Raw genomic sequence first — 23,040 nt, 5'->3', positions numbered from 1 at the left:
TCAAAAATAAAATAAAATATAAATATATGTATTTATTACATTATTGTATATGCTTCATTGAATGGAACCTTTGTATTATAATTATCGAAAAAGCAGTTTGCGTCATATTATGGCAATTTATCCTCATTGAAAATCTTGCAGTATCCTTTTATTTTGGAATATCCTGTCAACAGTCATACCACCAGGACATGAATGTATAACAACAAAATGTTCTCTTGCATTAAATTGAGGATATCTGTTCAATGAAAGACAAAAAGGAAAATGTAGGAAATGTACTTAGAGCTGTTATTTCTAAGTGCACAACACCATGGACAATTCAAGGCATCATAACCTCCATCAAGAACAATAACAAAAAAAAATTTTTGTCAGGCTGTTAAATCCATCATTATAGACAAAACTGGTGAAGATTGATTAGACAGATTCATCTAACACTGATGTCCAAGCTGGCATTGACAACTAATGCATAACTGGTGGTCAGTAGAGAATTTAAAAGATCTTCACTTTCTATTGTTCTTTTTCAGGGATCTTGAAGAGTTCTGTTCTAAAATATGTTGTTGAGTTGAGCTTCTCAGTTTGCTTTCTCATTCTCAAACTGATACCGTTTTTCCTCTAATTATTTGCCCTGTGCTTAAATTCCTTTTTGCTCTTGGCACCGTTGGAGCTCAGTTTCATGGTCCTTCAGTTTTTGAACTTTTTTTTTGACCTTCTCTTGAACACCTTCTCCATCTCTGTCTCCATCTTCTTCATTTTAGCTACATGCTCTCTTCTTTCCTCTTCCGTTTTTGCCAGAGGGCTCTTAGTAAGCTGCCCTTTATTCTTGTTGTTACCAACTCCATTGTAAGTCAGCTGCCAATTTTTTGCTTCTGTAGTTTTCGTAGTGGGCATTATCAGGAACATCTTTCAAGTCTTGTATGTGTGTTCCTATCAACATACTCCTTTGAATTGTAAAATTACAGTGTTCACCATATTCAACATCAGCAACACCCCTAGGATACTGCTTTCCTCTCACTCTCTTGCCATTAACTTCAATAGTAGTATTACTGCCTACCACAGCAAGAGGTACACAGTCCTTTTTCCTTTTTTTTTTTTTTTTTTGGAGACAGAGTCTCACTCTGGCTTCAAGTGATTCTTGTGACTCAGCCTCCCAAGTAGCTACGATTACAGGCACATGCCACCATGCCCAGCTAATTTTTGTATTTTTAGTAGAGATGGGGTTTCGTCATGTTGACCAGGCTGATCTCGAACCCCTGGCCTCAAGTGATCTGCCTGCTCCGGCCTCCCAGAGTGCTGGGATTACAGACATGAGGCGCTGCACCCAGCCAGTCCTTTATCTTTTTAACAAGTTTATTTTCTTCATCTTATGTTTTTGGAAATTCATATATTTAATTTTATGTTCATGGATTTCTTTCATTATCTGTTTTTAAACTATTGACGTTTCTCTGGTATCAGCATGTCTGCTTTGGCAATAAGTGGGATGATACTCACTTTTTCAAGCAAAAACTTCATAAACTTAGTATCCAATTGTTTAAGTCCATGTCCTGAAGGAGCAATGAAGTATAAACAACACTGTACCCTGTTATCAGGCATCTGACATCTGTTTTATCATGATTCTCCATTTAGGTGGTCCTCAATTTCCTGTCAGTGTAGTCAGTAACCAACAATTACTATTACCCATTGCAACTCTAAATCCTAGGATATCAACTCTTGTGAGCAGCAACTGAACACCACCTTCTTTGATTAAAACTTTGTGTAGTTCCACCTGCACAATCTTTTTAATTGTGTGAGAAGGATCTGGATACTCTGGAGAATACAAATCTGTGAGGAATAATGAGTCGATTAGTGTAAAGTTTCTGAATCCAGATTTACCAACTACCATAAGTATGAATTCCAACCCTCTTTTCACTGATTTTCTGGATATTTGATTTGGGAGATCGGAAAAATCCCACATAGACTTCAGGGTTCTTCTGTTGAGCTACGATGCTGCTGTTGATGCTTCTCTCCTCAGCAGCGGATCTCTTGCTGACTGGCATCTCCTCCCCACTCCATGACTAGCCCCAGCTGGAAATCTTATTTAGAGGTTAAATAAAATGTATTCCAGAGATTTAAAGATAAATATTATAAATTTATTCAGACCTGTAGAATGTACAGCACCAAGAATAAACCCTAAGGTAAACTATAGACTTTGGGTGATAGTGATGTGTCAGTGTGGATTCATCAATTGTAATAAATGTAGTAGTGGATGTTGATAATGTGGGAGGCTGTGCATATGTAGGATGGGGAATATGGCTGTACCTTTGAATTTTGCTATGAACTTAAAACTACTCTTAAAAAATAGTCTTTAAAAAAATCTCAAAATAGGCCGGGCACAGTGGCTCACGCTTGTAATCCCAGCACTTTGAGAGGCTGAGGCAGGTGGATCACGAGGTCAGGAGATCAAGACCATCCTGGCCAACATGGTGAAACCCTGTCTCTACTAAAAATACAAAAATTAGCTGGGCGTGGTGGCACATGCCTGTAATCCCAGCTACTCAGGAAGCTGAGGCAGGAGAATGGCCTGAACCAGGGAATTTGCAGTGAGCCAAAATCACGCCAGTGCACTCCAGCCTGACAACAGAGCGAGACTCTGTCTCAAAAAAAAAAAAAAACAAAAAAAAACCTCAAAATAAATTAAAAAGTGAAAGAGAAAGACTTTCAGGCAAACAAAATATAAATGTAATAGTAATAAAAATATGAAACATGGATGTTTTATATGCTAGAAGGTAAAAATTTTAATTTTACAATCTTTTTTTCTCTTACAGACATTCCACTTCTTCCATCTATTACATCTCTGAGTCTAAATGAAAATGAAGAGAAGACTGGACCTTTTGTTGTACACTGGCTAAACAATAAAGAACTGCATTTTACTTTGTCCATGGAAGTTTTTTTACAGCAACTTAGAAAAAGTTTTGAACAACCATCTTCTGAGGCCAGTGTAGAAGATTCTAATCAGGCAGATGTAAAATCTGATGAAGGTAAAACTTTAAGAAGAAAGAAAAATTTAAAGTTTTGTTCAAAATAGCAGACATTTTCGTATTAGGGTAAAACTAGCTACTTGTAGGAAATAAACTCCAAAATTGCAATGACGTGATCTAAACATGGACTAGCTCATTTAATAATCTAGTGTAGATATTTCTGTTCCAGGTGGCTTTCTTCCACATGGTTATTTAAGGACTCGGGCTTCTCATTCTTCTGGTTTTGTTAGCCCTTAGGACTTTCCTCTATAAAGGACTCTCTGTAGACTGGCAGCATTGGTGTTACCCAGGAGCTCGTTAGAATGCGTGTCTCAAGGTCCACACAGACCCACCAAACCAGAATCTGCAATTTAATGAAATTTCCAGGTGGTTTGTATGTACATTAAAGTTTGAGGAGCATTGGAACTAGTACCTTAAATTTCTCTGCCTTTGGCCTTCAGTTGGTATAGAGAGAGAGGTAGAGAGAAAGAAAGCATAGCTGTTTTCTCAGCTACCTTGATTGACACATATCACTTACACTGTCAATTCAGCTGACAAGAACTAGTCACAGGGCCCGTGTAGTTCCTGACTGTATAGGCTTTATATACTGAGAAATGGGAAGTAAGAAACTGTGGTGGGCAGCTAGCCATGTGTTTTGGTTTTTTTTAAAGTTTTCTTTTAATGTCAAGATTGTTCGTGATCATTAGGGAAGAAAAATCGAACAAGTATACACAAAGTTTCCACATTGTTAAGTTTGATAAGTATCCTTCCAGTTTGATTCTTTTCTTATGCTCATACAAACATCTAAATACAGACTCTTAAAAGTTGTACTGTGGGTGCTCATTTTTATACAGAAATAATGTTCTGTACTTTGTTTGTTTTTGTTTGTTTTTTCGAGATGGAGTCTTGCTCTGTCACCCAGGCTGTAGTGCAGTGGCGCAATCTTGGCTTACTGCAGCCTCCACCTCCTGGGTTCAAACAATTCTCCTGCCTCAGCCTCCTGATTAGCTGGGATTACAGGCACCCGCCACCACGCCCGGCTAATTTTTGTATTTTTAGTAGAGACAGGATTTCACCATGTTGGCCAGGCTGGTCTCAAACTCCTGACCTCACGTGATCCACCCACCAGGGCCTCCCAAAGTGCTGAGATTACAGGTGTGAAACACCACGCTCGGCCTGCACTTTGTTTTAATTCAGTCAGTAATGGGCAGTTTTTCATTTCATTGTATTTAATGGTTGCTGAGTATTCCATGTCTAAGGAAAATGTCTAATAGGTCTTCTATTGATAGACATTTAAATTGATTTAAATTGTTTTTCATTATTCTAGGTACAATGACTTGTCTTTTTAATTTTTGTGTGAGTTTTTCTATAACCTTGATTTCTAGGTGTAGAATTTCCAGGGAGTGTACCAATTTTAAATATCAATAACTTCTGACAAATTGCCCTCCAGGAATGTTTTACTAGTTTTTACTTCCTCTTAGTGTATCTAAATATATGCTTTACATCCTTATCAACACTGGATGTTTTCATTATATTACTTTTTTTTTTTGCCAGTTGATAACGGGACAATGGACAACTTGTTTTACTTTGCATTTTCTTGATGCAAATTAAGCAGAATATCTTTTATTATATTTTAGCCCTTCTGTGACTTGCCTTTTAATACCCTTTATCTAATTTCCTGCTGAGTTTTTTTTTTCTAATTGATTTGTATATCTTGACTTACTTTTTAAATCTGGTAAACAGTCAAAACTTTAAAAAAATATGTCTTTTCAGAGAAAGGCTCTATATTGCTAACCAGCAATTGGGGGAGGGTGAGGGGACTGGGATTTTTGAAAGAGGAAAGACTATACATATTTACCTGTATTGATAAGTTGATATACAGTTTATTTTTTATTACTGAGGTGTTGAAGGAAACCTGGAAATTGGCACCATAAATGCATTCCCTTGAAATGGTTTCTTTAAGATGCCATACCAGTTACGAGTCTGTACACCTAGAGGATAACTAGTGTAGCATACTGAGATTTGGATAGACTTGGTACTTTGTAGAAAGTACAGATTACACTCAAATAATGTATTTTAAAAACTCAGGCCGGGCGCGGTGGCTCAAGCCTGTAATCCCGGCACTTTGGGAGGCCGAGACGGGCGGATCACGAGGTCAGGAGATCGAGACCATCCTGGCGAACACGGTGAAACCCCGTCTCTACTAAAAAATACAAAAAACTAGCCGGGCGAGGTGGCGGGCGCCTGTAGTCCCAGCTACTCGGGAGGCTGAGGCAGGAGAATGGTCTAAACCCGGGAGGCGGAGCTTGCAGTGAGCTGAGATCCGGCCACTGCACCCCAACCTGGGCGACAGAGCAAGACTCTGTCTCAAAAAAAAAAAAAAAAAAACTCAGTCCCGGCTGGGCGCGGTGGTTCACGCCTGTAATCCCAGCACTTTGGGAGGCCAAGGCGGGTGGATCATGAGGTCAGAAGATCGAGACTATCCTGGCTAACATGGTGAAACCCCGCCTCTACTAAAAATATAAAAAAATTAGCCGGGTGTGGTGTTGGGCGCCTGTAGTCCCAGCTAATTGGTAGGCTGAGGCAGGCGAATGGCGTGAACCTGGGAGGCGGAGCTTGCAGTGAGCCAAGGTCGCGCCACTGCACTCCAGCCTGGGCAACAGAGCGAGACTCCGCCTTAAAAAAAAAAAAAAAACTCAGTCCCAATTATAGTTCTAATTCCAATTCCCTCTTATTAGCGTGAGCAAAACTGAGGTCCAGAAAAGTAGTGTGTGTTACTAAACGTTAGCTGAGTGGTTAAATATAGAACATCTGGATCGAGAAGCCAGTTTACTTATTTTCCAGTTGATACTACGTCTTCTATCAGTAATCCATAATCCACTGACTGAGTCCTGTGTGGCTACTGATTACTCAGTGAACTCCAGTGACCTTATATTCTGGAGCAAAGTTACTTTTAATGCAGAGCCCATTTCTTATTAATATGAAAACTGTTATGTTTTTCATCTTGAATCCATTTATAAAGATATTTGTGTGTGTGTTTGTACTAGTTGTATTACTTTTACTAAGGCATTTTATGTTCCTCACACTCAAGGCAAAGAAATAAAACATAATCTGAAGAAAAATATATACTTCTTCAAAATAAAAAGAGTCTTCTTCATTATGCGGATCTGGGCATATTGTACAGTACTTAATGGCTCAAGTGGATCAAAGTACCAGTTTGATGTTGATCCACTGAATAAAATCTCATTCATATTTGATGACTGAACTAACTCTTTGGGGGCTGTGATAGATTGAACCATTCTGGTGATATCCCCAGATCTCACTAAATAAGAAAAGGCTCTACACCAGAATATATAACAGTTGATCTTGTTATAAATTATATCTATAGGCTCTTTATTATTATAAGGTGGCAAAAGAGGCCCCTTCTTGAGCACATGGTTAATAAAAGTAGTATTGTTGTCTATAGATTGCTGGATTGATTTTGTGTTGTTATAATGAAGATAAAGTACATATACCACTGTCAGATTAAGAAACTTCCATAACTTGGCCAGGCATGGTTGCTCATGCCTGTAATCCCAGTACTTTGGGAGGCCGAGGCAGGTGGATCATGAGGTCAGGAGTTCAAGACCAGCTTGACTAAGATGGTGAAACCCCATCTCTACTAAAAAGTACAAGAATTAGCCGGGCACAGTGGCAGGCACCTGTAATCCCAGCTACTTGGGAGGTTGAGGCAGAATTGCTTAGACCCAGGCAGCAGAGGTTGCAGTGAGCCGAGATCACGCCACTGTATTCCAACCTGGGCGAGAGTAAGACTGAGTCTCACAAAAAAAGAAACTTCTACAACTTGTCTCAGTTGTTCAAATAATGGAGCAAGTTCCTTTTCTGGGTTGACAATTAGTCCTATACTGGCATTGCTGCTGGCTATGAAACTCACCACCAAAGGTAAGCGATTAAATTGAACTACTTGGTAGGTGTTATAGTAACAAATGATACTTTTATTTTTTGAAAGTCCCGAGTTTTCTCCTTTTGTCTGTGCAAGGGCAAAAGTAGATAAGAAACTAGATCTCAAAGCATGCTCTGGAGCATTATCATTAAGCATTGCCTTTACTAGTTTATTATAAAGGATATTGCAAAGGATACAGATAAAGAGATGTGTAGGGTAAGGTATGGTGGAAGGGGTATGGAGCTTCCATGCTTTCCTTAGGCATGAGACCTCCATGTGTTCAGCTATCCAGAAGCTTGGTAATTCTTAATTTACAGTAAAAGCCTGATTGTATTTACTTGGTTTATGAACTCTTCTGCTTATAGAAACGGATGATGGTGTTGATGATCTGAAAATAAATCCTGAAAAGAAGGAATTAGGCTGTGATAAAATGGTACCAAACTCAAGTTTTACGTCATTATCATCAGCTGCCATTGATCATCAGATTGAAGTACTTCTGTCTGAATGGAGTAAAAATGCAGATATGCTATTTAGTATTCATCCCATGGATGGTTCTTTGCTAGTTTGGCATGTGGATTGGCTGGATGAATACCAGCCTGGTATGTTTCGTCAAGTACAGGTACTTCTATTATTTCTGGAGAGCTACTTTCTTGTTTATGTGGGTACTGTTTTCTGATACCTCTTTATATAATTTTATATGTTCTAACACTTGCTTTCTTAATTCTAGGTGTCCTTTGTTTCCAGAATTCCAGTAGCTTTCCCCACAGGTGACGCAAACTCTCTCTGTAAAAGCATAATGATGTATGCCTGTACCAAGAATGTTGACTTGGCTATTCAGCAAGGGAAACAAAAACCTTCTGGCCTCACCCGTTCCACATCAATGCTTATTTCTTCCGGTCACAATAAATCATCTAATAGTTTAAAATTAAGTATTTTTACTCCTAATGTTATGATGATTTCAAAACACGCTGATGGTTCTCTGAATCAGTGGCTGGTCAGTTTTGCCGAGGAATCTGCTTTTTCTACTGTTCTCAGTATTTCCCACAAATCCAGATATTGTGGTCATCGTTTTCATCTTAATGATTTAGCTTGCCACTCAGTATTACCATTATTGCTGACAACATCACACCATAATGCATTAAGGACACCAGATGTTGATAACCCAAAGCAACCTTTTGATGCTCTAAATACTGAAGAATGCTCTTGGACACAACAAAATAAAAGCACTGTTGATGTGGCGTTTCAGGATCCCAATGCAGTTTACAGTGAGCTTATTCTTTGGAGGGTTGACCCAGTTGGGCCATTGTCTTTTTCTGGAGGAGTTTCAGAGCTTGCCCGGATTAATTCTCTTCATGTTTCTGCCTTTTCCAATGTGGCATGGCTGCCCACTCTTATACCCAGTTATTGTCTGGGTAAGTATTCTGGTTTTTATTTCAGTAATTTAGATTTGCTGACATTATCATTAAAGGGTGAAATTTTAATATTTGTAAATACTTTCTAGGTGCATACTGCAACTCTCCTAGTGCATGCTTTGTAGCCAGTGATGGACAATATCTGAGATTATATGAAGCAGTTATTGATGCTAAGAAACTTTTATCTGAGCTTTCTAACCCTGAAATTTCTGTAAGTAATGTCTTTTAAAACAGCTTAAGTATATAATGTTATGTTTTTAGATATTTTATATTTTTGGGGTATGTTCTAGAATTGTGACCTATAATTTGTAATAAGCATTTGTATCTTTGTTTTATTTTTTCACATTTGTATTGTACTCTTACAATGATTCTAAGCTCCTTTAAAAGGAAACCATTTCTTTCACTCTTTGAAAGAAAGTAGAGTCTGGTCTCCTAAAATATGTTTCTGTAACACTTCTTTGCTCGTAGATAAATGAGGACTACTGACGGTATAATGTAGAAGTTATATCGGCCCATCTGCAATTATTTTGTAGGCCAGAGGAGCTGGAACAACAGGAATAGAATTTTTATCTTAAGCATGAAAAGAAAGAGCCCTTAGCTTGGTTACGATTCAGACAAGAGTTCTTTCAGTATTATTGCAAGGCTTTTGCCTTATGACAGGCCACATTTGTTCTCATACCCACCTAATAACAACCTTCTAACTGCATTGTCTTGGAACATCCAACAAGCAAGCATTTCCACTTTTCTGGTTTTGACAATTTTTCTTTTGGTATCTCCAGAGGTAGCCTTCAGCTGTACCAAGCTTTCTATTTAGGAGATTCAAGCCATCTCCCTGACTGCCAATTAATGTATTTGTTAATGCTTGGCTTACAAAGTTGCATAAATGTCAGTGATCTGTTCCAATCCTGTTTTTTTCTGTAAGTTAATTTTAATGCATAACTTTGCAGAACACAAGGTTTTCCAAAACATGTATATAGTGTTACAGTAGAAATGTATATATTTGGGGGCGGGGGGTCTTCTATTTATCAGGCATTTTTAAGTAATGGGAATTTAGATGTGAAGAAAACAGTAAAAATTTGTATTGTAGAGCTTATATTCTGGTGAAGGGAGATATGAAGAAAACAGATAAAAATATATTAATTAAAAAATACTATGGAGAGAAACAGTGTTGCAGAAGAATTAGGGATTGCCAGGGAAGTTACTGATCAGGGAAAATTTCACAGAAAAAGTACCATTTGAGTAAAGATCTGAAGATGTGGGAACTAGATATGTAGGTATTTGTTAAAGGGAGAGTGATTTGGGAAAAGGGACAGCTAGTTCGGAGATCCCGAGGCCACAGCATGTTTGGTATGTGATATGGTTTGGCTCTGTGTCCCACCCAAATCTCATCTTCAATTATAATCCCCACATGTTGAGGGAGGGACCTGGGTGGGAGGTGATTGGATCATGGGGGCAATTCTCCCATTCTGTTCTCATGATAGTGAGGGAGTTCTCACAAGATCTGATGGTTTTAAAAGTTGCAGTTTCCCCTGCGCATGTGCTCTCTCCTGATACCTGTGAAGAAGGTGCTTGCTTCTCCTTTGCCTTCTGCCATGATTGTAAGTCCTGAGGCCTCCTGAGCTGTGTAGAATTGTGAATCAATTAAACTAATTTATAAATTACCCAGTCTGAGGTATTTCTTTGTAGAGTGTGAAAACAGCCTAATACAGATAATTGGTACCAGGAATGGGGCACTGCTATAAGGATAACGCAAAAATGTGGAAGCGACGTTGCAACTGGGTAACAGGCAGAAGTTGGAATAGTTTGGAGGGCTCAGAAGAAGACAGGAAGATGTGGGGAAGTTTGGAACTTCCTAGAGACATGTTGAATGACTTTGACCAAAATGCTGATCGTGATATGGACAATGAAGTCCTGGCTGAGGTGGTCTCTGATGGAGATGAGGAACTTACTGAGATCTGGAGCAAAGATCACTCATGTTATGCTTTAGCAAAGAGACTGGTGGCATTTTGGCCCAGCTCTAGAGATCTGTGGAACTTTGAACTTGAGAGAGATGACTTAGGTTATCTGGCAGAAGAAATTTCTAAGCAGCAAAGCGTTCAAGAGATCACCTGGCTTATTCTGAATGCATTCAGTTATATGTGTTTATAAAGAGATGGCTTGAAATTGAAATTTATGTTAACTTACGTTTAAAAGGGAAGCAGAGCATAAAGGTTTAGAAAATATGCAGCCTGACCCTGTGGTAGAAAAGAAAAACCCATTTCTGGAGAAGAATTCAAGGGCTACAGAAATTTGCATAAGTAACCAGGATCTGAATGTTAATAGCCAAGACAATGGGGAAAATGTCTCTGGGGCATGTCAAAGATCTTCATGGCAGCCCCTCCCATCAGAAGTCCAGAGGCCTAGGAGGGAAAATGGTTTCATGGGTCAGGCCCAGGACCCAGCTGCTCTGTGCAGCCTTGGGATTCAGTGCCTTGCCTCCCAGCTGCTCTAGCTCCAGCCATGGCTAAAAGGGGCCATGGTACAGCTCGGGCTTTTGCTTCAGAGAGTGCAAGCCCTAAGCCTTGGTGGCTTCCACATGGTGTTGGGCCTGTGGGTGAGCAGAAGATGAGAGTTGAGGCTTGGCAGCAACCACCTAGGTTTCAGAGGATGTGTGGAAACAGCTGCATGTTCAGGCAGAGGTCTGCAGCAGAGGCAAAGCCCTCATGGAGAACTTCTACTAGGGCAATGCAGAAGGAGAATGTGGAGTTGGAGTGTCCCACAAAATTCTACTGGGGCCTGCCTCATGGAACTGGGAGAAGAGGGCCATCATCCTCCAGACCCCAAAAAGGTAGATCCACTGACAGCTTGCACCATGTGCCTGGAAAAGCCATAAGCACTCAACACTAGCCCATGAAAGCAGCCACAGGCATTGTACCCTGCAGGAGCCACAGGGGCAGAGCTTCCCAAGGCCGTGGGAACCCACCCGTGTGTCAGTGTGCCCTAGATGTAAGACATGTAGTCAAAGGAGATTTTGGAGCTTAAGATTTAATGACTGCCTGGCCAAGTTTCAGACTTGCATGGAGCCCATGGCCCCTTTGTTTTGGCCAGTTTCTCCTATTTGAAACAGAACATTTACCCAGTGTCTGTGCTCCCATTGTATCTTGGAAGTAACCAACTTGCTTTTGATTTTACAGGCTCATAGGCAGAAGGGACTTCCCTTGTCTCAGATGAGACTTTGGACTTGGACTTTTGGGTTAATTCTGGAAGGAGTTAAGACTTTGGGGGACTATTGGGAAGGCATGATTGGTTTTGGAATGTGAAAAGGGGATTTGGGAGGGGCTTGTGTGAATTGATATGGTTTATTGCTATGTGCTCACCCAAATCTCATCTTGAATTGTAATTGCACATGTCAAGGGAGGCACCTGGTGGGAGGTGATTGGAACATGGGGGCCGTTTCCCTCATGCTGTTTGCCTGATAGTGAGCAAGTTCACACAAGATCTGATGGTTTTAAAAGTGGCAGTTTCCCCTGCGTGGTTTCTTTCCTGCCACCTTGTGAAGAAGGTCTTACTTCTCCTTCACCTTCCACCATGATTGTAAGTTTCCTGAGGCCTCCCCTGCCATGTATACCTATGAGTCCGTTAAACTTTTATTTATAAATTACCCAGTCTCAAGTATTTATTTATAGCAGTGTGAAGACAGACTCATACAGTATGTAAAGGAACAGCAATAAGGCCACCGTGGCTAGAGAAGAGCATGTGAGGTGGAAAATAGTCAGGGATAAAGTCAGAAAGTTAGCCTGGCCAGGTCATATGAAGGCTGATAGGCCATTGTGGTTACTTCAGCTTTTACTCTGAATAACATGGAAACCACAGAAGAGGTATGAAATGATTTAAGTTTTAAATGATTCCTCTGGTGGCTATATAGATTAGCCATGGGATGCAGAAGTAGATCTAAAGAGACCAATTTAGGAACCAATTACAGTAGTCTAGGAGAGGGAAAAAAGGAGCTTAGAATGTAGCTAGTGGTAACGGCAGAGATGATAAGAATGGCCAAATTCAAGATGATGTTTAGAACATTGAATAGCTATGAATGAACTGGATACGGTATGTGTGTGAGAAAAAAAGAGGACTCCCAAGGTTCATTGTTGAATATTAGGAAGAATAGAATTGCTGTAAATTGAGATGTGGAAGAATGTAGAAGTAACAGGTTTTGAGGGACAGGGAAATTCAAGAGCCTGGCTTTAATCATGTTAATTTTGAGATGCTTGTTTGACAGCCAAAAGACATAGTAGGTTAGTATCTGGAGTTCAGAGGAAGGTCTGGCCTGAAGATATGCAATAGTTGTCAGCATATAAATTTAAAGTTGTGGAAGTCGGTAAGATTGTCAAGGGTGAGACTATAGTTAGAAAAGGCGAGGAGGAGCGATGGCTCGTGCCTGTAGTCCCAGCCGTTTTGGAGGCCGAGGCAGGCGGATCACTTGAGGTCAGAAGTTTGAGACCAGGTTGGCCAACATGGTGAAGCCCCATCTATTAAATATATAAAAATTAACCAGATGTGGTGGCAGGAACCTATAGTCTCAGCTACCCGGGAGGCTGAGGCAGGAGAATCGCTTGAACCTGGGAGGCAGAGGTTGCAGTGAGCCAAGATCACACCACTGCACTCCAGCCTTGGACAACAGAGAGAGACACCATCTTAAGAAGTGATAGATTGAATGTGTGCTCACTTGAGCAGCACCATATACTAAAATTGGAATAATACAGAGAAGATGAGCATGGCTCCTGGGCAAGGATGACATGCAAATTTGTGAAGTGTTCCGTATTTCTCCAGAAGAGACTGGGGACCTATATTCAACATTGTTAAAGAAAAAAAAGTCTTCAACCAAGAATTTCATATCCAGCCAAACTAAGCTTCCTAAGTGAGAAGAAATAAGACCCTTTTTAGATAAACAAATTTTGAGGGAGTCTGCCTTACAAGAGGTCTTGAAGGGAGTAGTAAATATTGAATGGAAAGATCACTACCACCTGATAAAAAACACGCTTAAATACACAGACCAGTAACACTATAAAGCAACCACACAAACAAGCCAGCATAATAACCAGCTAACAATACAATAACACAATCAGATCCACACATATCAGTGCTAACCTTGAATGTAAACAGGCTTAATGCCTCACGTACACGGTATAGAGTGGCAAACTGGATTTAAAAAAAGAGTGGTATGTGGTCTTCAAGAGACCCATCTCACATGTAATGACACCCATGGGCTCAAAATAAAGGGATGGAGAAAAATCTACCAAGTAAATGGAAATCAGAAAAAAGCCAGGTTGCCATCCTGATTTCAGGCAAACCAGACTGTAAACCAACAAAGATTTAAAAAAGACAAAGAAAGGCATTACACAATGGTAAAGGGTTCAATTCAACAAGAAGACCTAACTATGGTAAATATACATACAACCAACACAGGAACACCCAGATTCATAAAACAACTTCTTAGAAACCTACAAAGAGACATAGACTCCCACATAATAATAGTGGGAGACTTCAATACTTCACTGTCAGTATTAGATCATGTAGGCAGAAAATTAACAGATATTCAGGACCTGAACTCAACATTGGACCAAATGTATCTGACAGACTGCTGCAGAACTGTCCACCCAAAACAACAGAATAGATATTCCTCTCATTGCCACATGGCACATACTCTAAATTGGACCACATAATTGGACATAAAACAATCCTCAGCAAATGCAGAAGAACCCAAATCATATGAAACACACCGTTGGACCACAGTACAATAAAAATAGAAGTCAGGATTTAAAAAATAGCTTAAACCAGGCAATTACATGGATATTAAAAACATGCTCCTGAATGACTTTTGGGTAAACTGTGAAATTAAGGCAGAAACCAAGAAGTTCTTTGAAAGTAATGAGAATGAAGATACAACATGCCAGAATCTCTGGGACACAGCTAAGGCAGTGTCAAGAGGGAAATTTATAGTACTAAATTCCCACATCAATAAGTCAGAAAGATCACAAATTAATAACCTAACGTCACAACTGAAAGAATTAGAGAAGGAAAAACAAATCAACCCCACAGGTAGCAGAAGATAAGAAATCATCAAAATCAGAGATGAACTGAAGGAAATTGAAACACAAAATACCATTCAAAAGATCTACAATTCCAGGAATTGGTTTCTTGAAAAAAATTAATAAGACAGATACATTTCTAACTAAGAGAAAATCCAAATAAACCCAATTAGAAATTACCAAGGGGATGTTACCACTGACTCTACAGAAATAAAAACAATAATCAGAAACTACTACAAACACCTGTATGGACACAGACTACAAAACCTACAAGGGATGGATAAATTCCTGGACACATACCCCCTCCTAAGACTGAACCAGGAAGAAATTGATTCCCCAAACTGACCAATACGAGCTCCAAAATTGAATCAGTAATAAATAGCCTACCAACCAAAAAACCCAAGGTCTGAGGGATTCATAGCTGAATTCCACCAGATGCACAAAGAAGAGCTGGTACCATTCCTACTGAAACTATTCCAAAAAAATGAGGAGGAGGGACTCCTCCCCAACTAATTTTTTGAGGTCAGCATTATCCTGATACCAAAACCTGGCAGACACACAAAAAGAAAGCCCAGTATCCTCTATGAATATCAATGCAAAAATCCTTGACAAAATACTAGCAAACCAAATCCAGCAGCACATCAGAAAGCTAATTCACAATGATCAAGTAGGCTTAATTCCCAGGATGCAAGTTTTGTTCAGCATACGAAAATTAAATGTGATTTATCACATAAGGAGAACTGCAGACAAAAAAACACATAATTATTTCGATAGATGCAGAAAAGGCTTTTGATAAAATTCGGCATTCCTTCATGTTAAAAACTCTCAATAAACTAGGTGTTGAAGAAACATACCTCAGAATAATAAGAGCCATCTTTGACAAACTCACAGCCAACATCATACTGAATGGGCGAAAGCTGGAAGCATTCCCCTTGAAAACTGACACAAGGCAAAGATTCCCTCTCTTACCACTCTTGTTCAACATTTTATTGGAAGTGCTGGCCAGAGCAATCAGGAAAGAGGAATAAAGGGCATCTAAATAGGAAGACAGGGAGTAAAACTATCACTGTTTGTACATGACATGTTTCTATATCTAGATAACCGTATGTCTTGGCCCAAAAGCTCCTAGATCTAATAAACAGCTTCAGTGAAGTTTCAGGATGCAAAAATCAATATACAAGAAATCACTAGCATTCCTATACGCCTACAACAGCTAAGCTGAGAACCAATTCAGGAAGACAGTCCCATTCCCAACTGCCACAAAAAGAATAAAATACATAGGAATACAGCTATCCGTGGGGGGTGAAAGATCTCTACAATAAGAATTACAAAACACTGCTCAAAGAAATCAGATAAGACACAAACATATGAGAAAAAGATCCTATGTTGATGGATAGGAAGAATCAGTATCATTACAATGGCCATACTGCCCAAAACAATTTACAGATTCAATGCTATTCCTATCAAACTACCAACAACATTCTTCACAGAACTAGAGAAACCTATTTTTAAAGTCATATGGAACCAAAATAAGAGCGTGTGTAGCCCAGGCAATCCTAAAAAAAAAAAAACAAAGCTTTGAGGTATCATGTTACCTGACTTCAAACTATACTACAGGGATACAGTAACCAAAACAGCAGAGTAGTGATACAAAAACAGGCACATTGACAATGGAACACAATAGAGAATCCAGATATAACACACCTACAACTCTCTGATCTTTGATAAACCTGACAAAAGCAATGGGGAAAGGATTCCCTATTTAATGAATGGTGCTGGCAGAATTGGCTAGCCATATTCAGAAAATTGAAACTGGATCCCTTCCTTGTATCATATACAGAAATCAACTCAAGATGGATTAAAGACTTAAATGTAAAACCTAAAACTCTAAAAACCCTGGAAGACAATTCTAGGCAATACCATTCTGGACATGGGAATGGGCAGTGATTTCACGACAAAGACATCAAAAGCAATCATAACAGAGTAAGTAGACAACCTACAGAATAGGAGAAAATATTTGCAACCTGTGCCTCTGAGAAAGGTCTGAATATCCAACATCTATGAGGAACTTAAACAAGTTTACAAGAGAAAAACAGCTCCATCAAAAAGTGGATAAAGGACATGCGCACTTTTCAAAAGAAGATATACATGTGGCAACAAATATGATAAACTCAGTATTACTGATCATTAGAGAAATGCAAATAAAAACCGCAGTGTGACACCATCTCACACCAGTCAGAGTGGCTATTATTAAAGAGTCAAAAAACAAAAAAAAAGATGCTGGTGAGGTTGTAGTGAAAAGGGAACACTTACACACTGTTGATGGGAGTATAAATTAGTTCAGCCATTGTGGAAAGCAGTACTGTGATTCCTCAAAGAGCTAAAAACAGAACTGCCTTTCGACCGAGCAATTCCATTACTGGCTATGTACCCAGAGGAATATAAATCATTCTGTGATAAGGGCACATGCATGCGAATATTCGTTGCAGCATTATTCACAATAGCAAAGACAGAATCAACCCAAATGCCCAAGAGTGACAAAGAGTAACAGATTGGATTAAGAAAATGTGGTGTGGCTGGGTGCGGTGGCTCAGGCCTGTAATCCCAGCACTTTGGGAGGCCGAGGCGGGTGGATCACGAGGTCAGGAGATCAAGACCATCCTGGCTAACACGGTGAAACTGCATCTCTACTAAAAAAGTACAAAAAATTAGCTGGGCGTGGTGGCAGGCACCTGTAGTCCCAGCTACTCGGGAGGCTGAGGCAGGAGAATGGCATGATCCCGGGAGGCAGAGCTTGCAGTGAGCCGAGATCGCTCCACTGCACTCCAGCCTCGGCGACAGAGCGAGACTCTGTCTCAAAAAAAAAAAAAAAGAAAATGTGGTGCATATACACCATGGAATACTGTGCAGCCATAAAAAAGAATGAAATGATGTATTTTGCAGGAACATGGGTGGAGCTGGCATTCATAAAGCAACTTCTTTATGGAGGCCATTCTTTAAGGAGGCCATTATCCTTAGCAAACTAACACAGGAGTAGAAAACCAGATACTGCATGTTCTCACTTATAAGTGGGAGCTAAATGATGAGAACTCATGAACCCAAAGAATGGAACAACAGACACTGGGGACTTCTTCAGGGTGGAAGGTGGGAGGAGGGAGAGGACCAGAAAAAATAACTGTTGAGTAGTAGGCTTAGTACCTGGATGATGAAATAATCTGTACAACAAAGCCCTGTGACATCAGTTTACCTGTATAACACACTTGCACACGTACTCCCAAACCTACAATGAAAGTTAAAAAAAATTAAAGATTGAATGCTGGAAAGCTCTGTTAAAAGTAGGGTGGGCCGGGCGCGGTGGCTCAAGCCTGTAATCCCAGCACTTTGGGAGGCCGAGGCGGGCGGATCACAAGGTCAGGAGATCGAGACCACAGTGAAACCCCGTCTCTACTAAAAATACAAAAAATTAGCCGGGCGCGGTGGCGGGCGCCTGTAGTCCCAGCTACTCAGGAGGCTGAGGCAGGAGAATGGCGGGAACCCGGGAGGCGGAGCTTGCAGTGAGCCAAGATCGCGCCACTGCACTCCAGCCTGGGCAACAGCGTGAGACTCCGTCTCAAAAAAAAAATAAAAAAATAAAAAAAAAAGTAGGGTGGAAATACAAGGGTGAATGTGGCGTATAATGGAAGGCAAAAGAGAAAAGTATTTCAAGGAGGGAGAAGGAATGATTACCAAGATCAGATGCTGCTGATAAAGCAAGTACTGTAAAGATTTGAAAATAGACCACTGAATTTAGCAGTGTGACCTTAACTAATGCAGTCAGGACATGAATGGCTCAAGAAATCAGCATACTTGAATAGTATGCAATCTTGTTTCTTTAGCTCTATCCTTCTTACCTCAAAATTAATGTTTAAAAAGCACTAATTATTAGAACATTTCCAGGAGATTGAAATCAGTTTTTCACATTTATTTATATAATTTTTTTCCCTTAACGGTTATCAAGCATTGCTTTTGTTTTTCTCTGTACCAACTGAGCTGTAATGCTTTTTCATTTGTATGTTACTTCCTATAAAGAGTGAAGACCTAGTATTTTTATAGTTGAAAGGGACTATATTTAAGCCCACTTGAATTTTATTATTTATCTGTTACGCCTGAAATTTTGTTACTCTTATTTGCATATGAATTGTGTAGTAAATTATCAATTTTTTAAAAAAACAGAAATATGTTGGTGAAGTCTTTAACATCGTCAGTCAACAATCAACAGCCAGGCCAGGATGCATTATTGCATTAGATCCCATTACCAAACTTGTAAGTATTAATTTTGGGGGGGGAGGTATATTTTAAAAAGTTTATGAAATCATTTTGCATAAAATCTATATATTAATGTAATTTGATAATTTGCTATATATTTACAGGTAAAGTAGATTCAGTAATTAACTCATCATATAATAGATAACATACTATTGTATATTTTACTTTCTAGACTTCAGACTAGAAAATAAATTATAATGCTCATTACTATATTCACAACCAAATAAATTTCAAACTTTGACTCAAACATATTATAAAAATATTACCATATTACCATTAGATTTAATAAAGTGGTGTTAGGTTCCTCATCCTTGGTTATGAAAATCACTGGAAAGAAAACTAGGTTCCAAATTGTGGCTAAATAAAAACTGGTGGATATTATTTCTTACTTATAAAGACTTGTTGTAATGAAAGCAAATGATCTTAACCTAGATTTTTATATTCATCTGTTTAATCTAATGGAGGTACCATACACTTACATTCTGCTGAACGTTTGAATCTTATTCTGCCTTTAAATATCTCATTATGAAGTATTATTTTTCTGGTTATTTAGCATTAGGTAAATAACACATAGGTCAACTTACGTTGATATGTATTTATATTCAGCATGGGAGAAAAACCCAACTGCTTCATGTTTTTCAAGAAGACTTCATTTTGAATAACCTTGAGAAGAAAAGCCTTGGCAAAGACAACATTTCATCTAATGCAGGTAAGGAAGAAGTGTTTATGGAATGAGAAATACTATGTACAGTATGTTAGGCAGTTAATAAAGATGAATTGGTGAAATGCTTCACATTGTCTGTTTGAAGGAAAAATTGTTTGGAGTAAGTTTGTTTATTAAATATTTATCATAAATGTGAGTATCTTTTTATTCTTAACCAGGTAAGAAATATGAACAAAATTAAAGGGGCATCTTGGTTTTATGTTTTTTAAACTGCATAATAGAAATGCTTTATTATTAACATGTGAGAGCTTTTGCATGGATGGGGTCCTACCCATCCATTTGGATATTATGGACCTCCTGCCTTTTGAAAATTTATAATTTAAAGAAGTAGCTTAAAACTTCAAGCTAGAAAGTCCTTAATTTAAAAACTAATTGTCTTAATTAATGTTTTTATAGTAAAACAGGTTTTAAAATGTTGTTAAACTCCTCTCATCAACATTATTACTTTACATGAAGGCACACCGAGTAAAATAAAGCTAAAATCTCTTGGTCATCACTTGAGATTATAGAGCCAAACCAAACTCAAAAATGGCATTCTTGAGGATCACAGTCTTATAAATCAGTTATACAGTATATGCCCATTACACAAAGAAGTTATCAAGATTCAAATGTTAAATATCTTCTGCATTTGTTCAGAATTTTTTCTCCTCTTGTACATCATGTCTTTCTGCCACCTTTTCCATTTTTCTTCTTTTATGAGAAGTACTCCTTAGAGTTCTGCACTTTTGACATCTAATTTCTTACCATTGCTTTTAGTCTTCTATCAGTTTTCCCTGAATTAATGAGCTGTGCAAATACACTTTATGTGTTTTTTTAACTCTGAACATGGTGGAAATATGCTAAAAATGGGGATTAAAGATATCAGACATAAGACATAGGATTATTTATTGTGTAAACAAAAATATCCTTTCTTTTCATATTAAAATATTAATGAACATGTTAATATTGTTAACAATTTAAGTCTCTTTAAAACTTTTAAAAGAAGTTACTCTCCCTTGCATAAGGTTGAGTTTTTCTATGATCTTCACGTATTCTAGTATTTTCTTTTTTCGGATTCTTCAATTTTTAATGTTTTTTTTCTCTCTTTAAGGCTACGATTTTTCTTAAAATATTCAGGAAATTTTTACTTTTACCCAAAAACTATTATGTTCATTATTAGAGTTTCCTAGAAAATACCTAAGGAGTTATGATTTCATTTCTTTTGCTCTATTATGAAGAAGAAAAATGTTTTACAAATATTTTCAGTATTGGAGCATTTTTTGTTGTTAGTGAAATTATCAAAACTAGGATTGATTTCTATTCTTTTTTCTTTTGTTATAATCTTTATCCTTTCTTTTCTCTTAATTTCTGTATTTTGGATGCCTATCTTAGAATACATTACCAAAGTTACCTTTTCATTTAGGCTGTCAATACAAGATGATTTAAAACATTTATGGTTACCATTTTTTATTTTTTTCCTATGCAGATTTATAAAAGGGCAAAATCTTTGTGCCCTTCTATACCTGCTTTCTCATGTTTTACATGTTCTGTGATTTATTTTGTTTTTATACTGTAATTTTCGTTTACTTAATTGTGCACATAGTGAATAATAACTTATAATGAAGAAAATTTGGATTAAAATCTCTTGTTAAAAAGGTTTTTTCAGGCAATAATAAATCATTGATTTTTTCTGATGTATTTTAAAAGGATATGTTTATTTTGAGTAACTTGTTTGCTGTTTAAACTGCAATTTGGGCGAAGACAAATTTTCTTGAATGATACGTTTTATAATGAATACTTATAATTTGGCCATTGGATAAATATCCTGAAGTCATCATCCATTATGGACCTTACTCATTTGAAAAATGTTTGGCACCACCATTTCATCATAATATGTTGAGTTTAAGTATATATTGCATAGTTCCTATCTGTTTAGAAATTTTCTGCTTCATATGGTTTAATCTTTGTGAACAATTTGATGATGATGACTCTAAACCTGTCAATTCAAACATGAAATAGCATACATATTATTGTAAAAATTTTAAGTTAATACAAATTCGTATGGTAAAGGATTTGAATATATTTTATAATACCACTTGTATTTGAAGCCTTAGGTAAAAGTTTTTAATTTTCTTTTTTTTAAAGTCCAATTATTTTAACTTGGCATATTTAGCAAGTTGTCTCTTTTATACATATTAACAGTGAAAAATTTCGTTAATACCAACAGGCAGCTCACCTAATGGATTTTCTGAGAAGTTCTACCTAATTGTCATAGAATGCACTCAAGACAACCGTTCACTATTACACATGTGGAATTTACATCTAAAATCAATTCCTGTCTCATTAGGTGAGTCATTTGTGTGTGTGTGTGTAATTTTAATAGGCATAAGTTAACAAATTACACAAAATTAGATAATTTGGTACATATTTCTTAAAGCCATTCTCATTAAATGGTGATAACTGTAGATCATTCAATTAATTTAAAAATCTTTTCTTATTTTCTTTATGTGAAGAATCATATTTATATGTTTACTATTTTCTCTTTTACAAGGCAGTTTCGGATTGTGAAATGTAGCAATCGTAATATTTATAGGGCTCCCCTGCCTCAGTTTTTGGTTCTTTTCTTATGTTTTATAGATGAAAAAGTAGACACAAAATTATCTGAAGCAGTTTGGCAGCCAGAAGAACATTATTCTTCTTCTCCAGAGAAGATCCTATCTCCTTTTTCACAAAAGTATCAGGCTTGCAGAGCAAATCTCCAGAGTACCAGCAAGTTGACTCTGTTTTCAGAAATGGTTTATAGCCAAGAATTGCATTTGCCAGAAGGAGTTGAGATAATAAGTATTAAGCCATCAGCAGGTTTGTAAATTTTATGAAAAGAGACTAATTTTGTAACACATGAGTATTTCCCAGGTATTTAAAAATAGGTGCTGCGACTACCTCTTAAATCCACACAGAACCAGAAATGGAAATAATAATATTCAAGTACCCTAAATTGAAGACTTATAGTTCTCATTATGTTTTCAGATTACTCTGACATTTATCAGCCAGTTCTAGTCTTAAATATTGATTTCTAAAACAAATTTCGTTTGTCTTTTGGGAAGACAAAGGGACAGTTTCTAGAGCGGAGATGGTAACTGAGTTGTCCCTTATTTGCAAACTTTGATGGTATTGGCAATAGCTTCCTGGAGCCATGATTCTGATTGTATGGTTTCTGCTATATATTTATTATCCTTATTCTAGAGCAGTGGTTTTCAAAGTGTCCCCAGGCCAGCAGCATCAGCATCCTGGAAACTTGTTAGAAATGGGCCACCCAGGGTTACTATATCTCAAACTCTGGGATGGGACCCAGTGGCCTGGTCTTACAAGCCTTTCAAGTGATTCTTATGCATGCAAAAGGTCAAGAACCACTGTTCTGGAGTATCAAGAATGCTAATCAAAAATAAAAATCAAGGCCCCTGTTTTAGAAAACTAATAGTGCTTGAGCCACCGCGCCCGGCACTTTGGGAGGCCGAGACGGGCGGATCACGAGGTCAGGAGATCGAGACCATCCTGGCTAACACGGTGAAACCCCGTCTCTACTAAAAAATACAAAAAACTAGCCGGGCGAGGTGGCGGGCGC

General features: G+C 38.0%; 1 protein-coding gene, 1 non-coding gene and 1 pseudogene across 9 annotated transcripts in view; 2 read left to right on the top strand and 1 right to left on the bottom strand.

Moving 5' to 3' along the window:
• LOC105500026 (Dmx like 1) overlaps positions 1-23,040 on the top strand; it is a 175,787-nt gene that overhangs the window by 52,395 nt on the left and 100,352 nt on the right. For all 8 annotated transcript variants that reach the window (XM_024787129.2, XM_011772923.3, XM_071098562.1 and 5 more), the window contains 8 exons: positions 2,799-3,011; positions 7,299-7,552; positions 7,661-8,345; positions 8,435-8,556; positions 18,623-18,712; positions 19,322-19,424; positions 21,646-21,765; positions 22,056-22,277. In XM_024787129.2, coding sequence (XP_024642897.2) covers positions 2,799-3,011; positions 7,299-7,552; positions 7,661-8,345; positions 8,435-8,556; positions 18,623-18,712; positions 19,322-19,424; positions 21,646-21,765; positions 22,056-22,277 — 1,809 coding nt within the window. The remainder of the gene's footprint in view (positions 1-2,798; positions 3,012-7,298; positions 7,553-7,660; positions 8,346-8,434; positions 8,557-18,622; positions 18,713-19,321; positions 19,425-21,645; positions 21,766-22,055; positions 22,278-23,040) is intronic.
• On the bottom strand, positions 498-2,030 carry LOC105500025 (septin-7-like; annotated as a pseudogene).
• Positions 13,040-13,147, top strand: LOC112423391 (U6 spliceosomal RNA). Its single transcript, XR_003013863.1, has one exon. It is a non-coding gene; the product is annotated as a U6 spliceosomal RNA (small nuclear RNA).

This window comes from Macaca nemestrina, chromosome 6 (genome assembly GCF_043159975.1).
Source record: "Macaca nemestrina isolate mMacNem1 chromosome 6, mMacNem.hap1, whole genome shotgun sequence".
NCBI classification, from domain to species: domain Eukaryota; kingdom Metazoa; phylum Chordata; class Mammalia; order Primates; family Cercopithecidae; genus Macaca; species Macaca nemestrina.
This window is presented reverse-complemented; position numbering and strand designations above follow the sequence as displayed.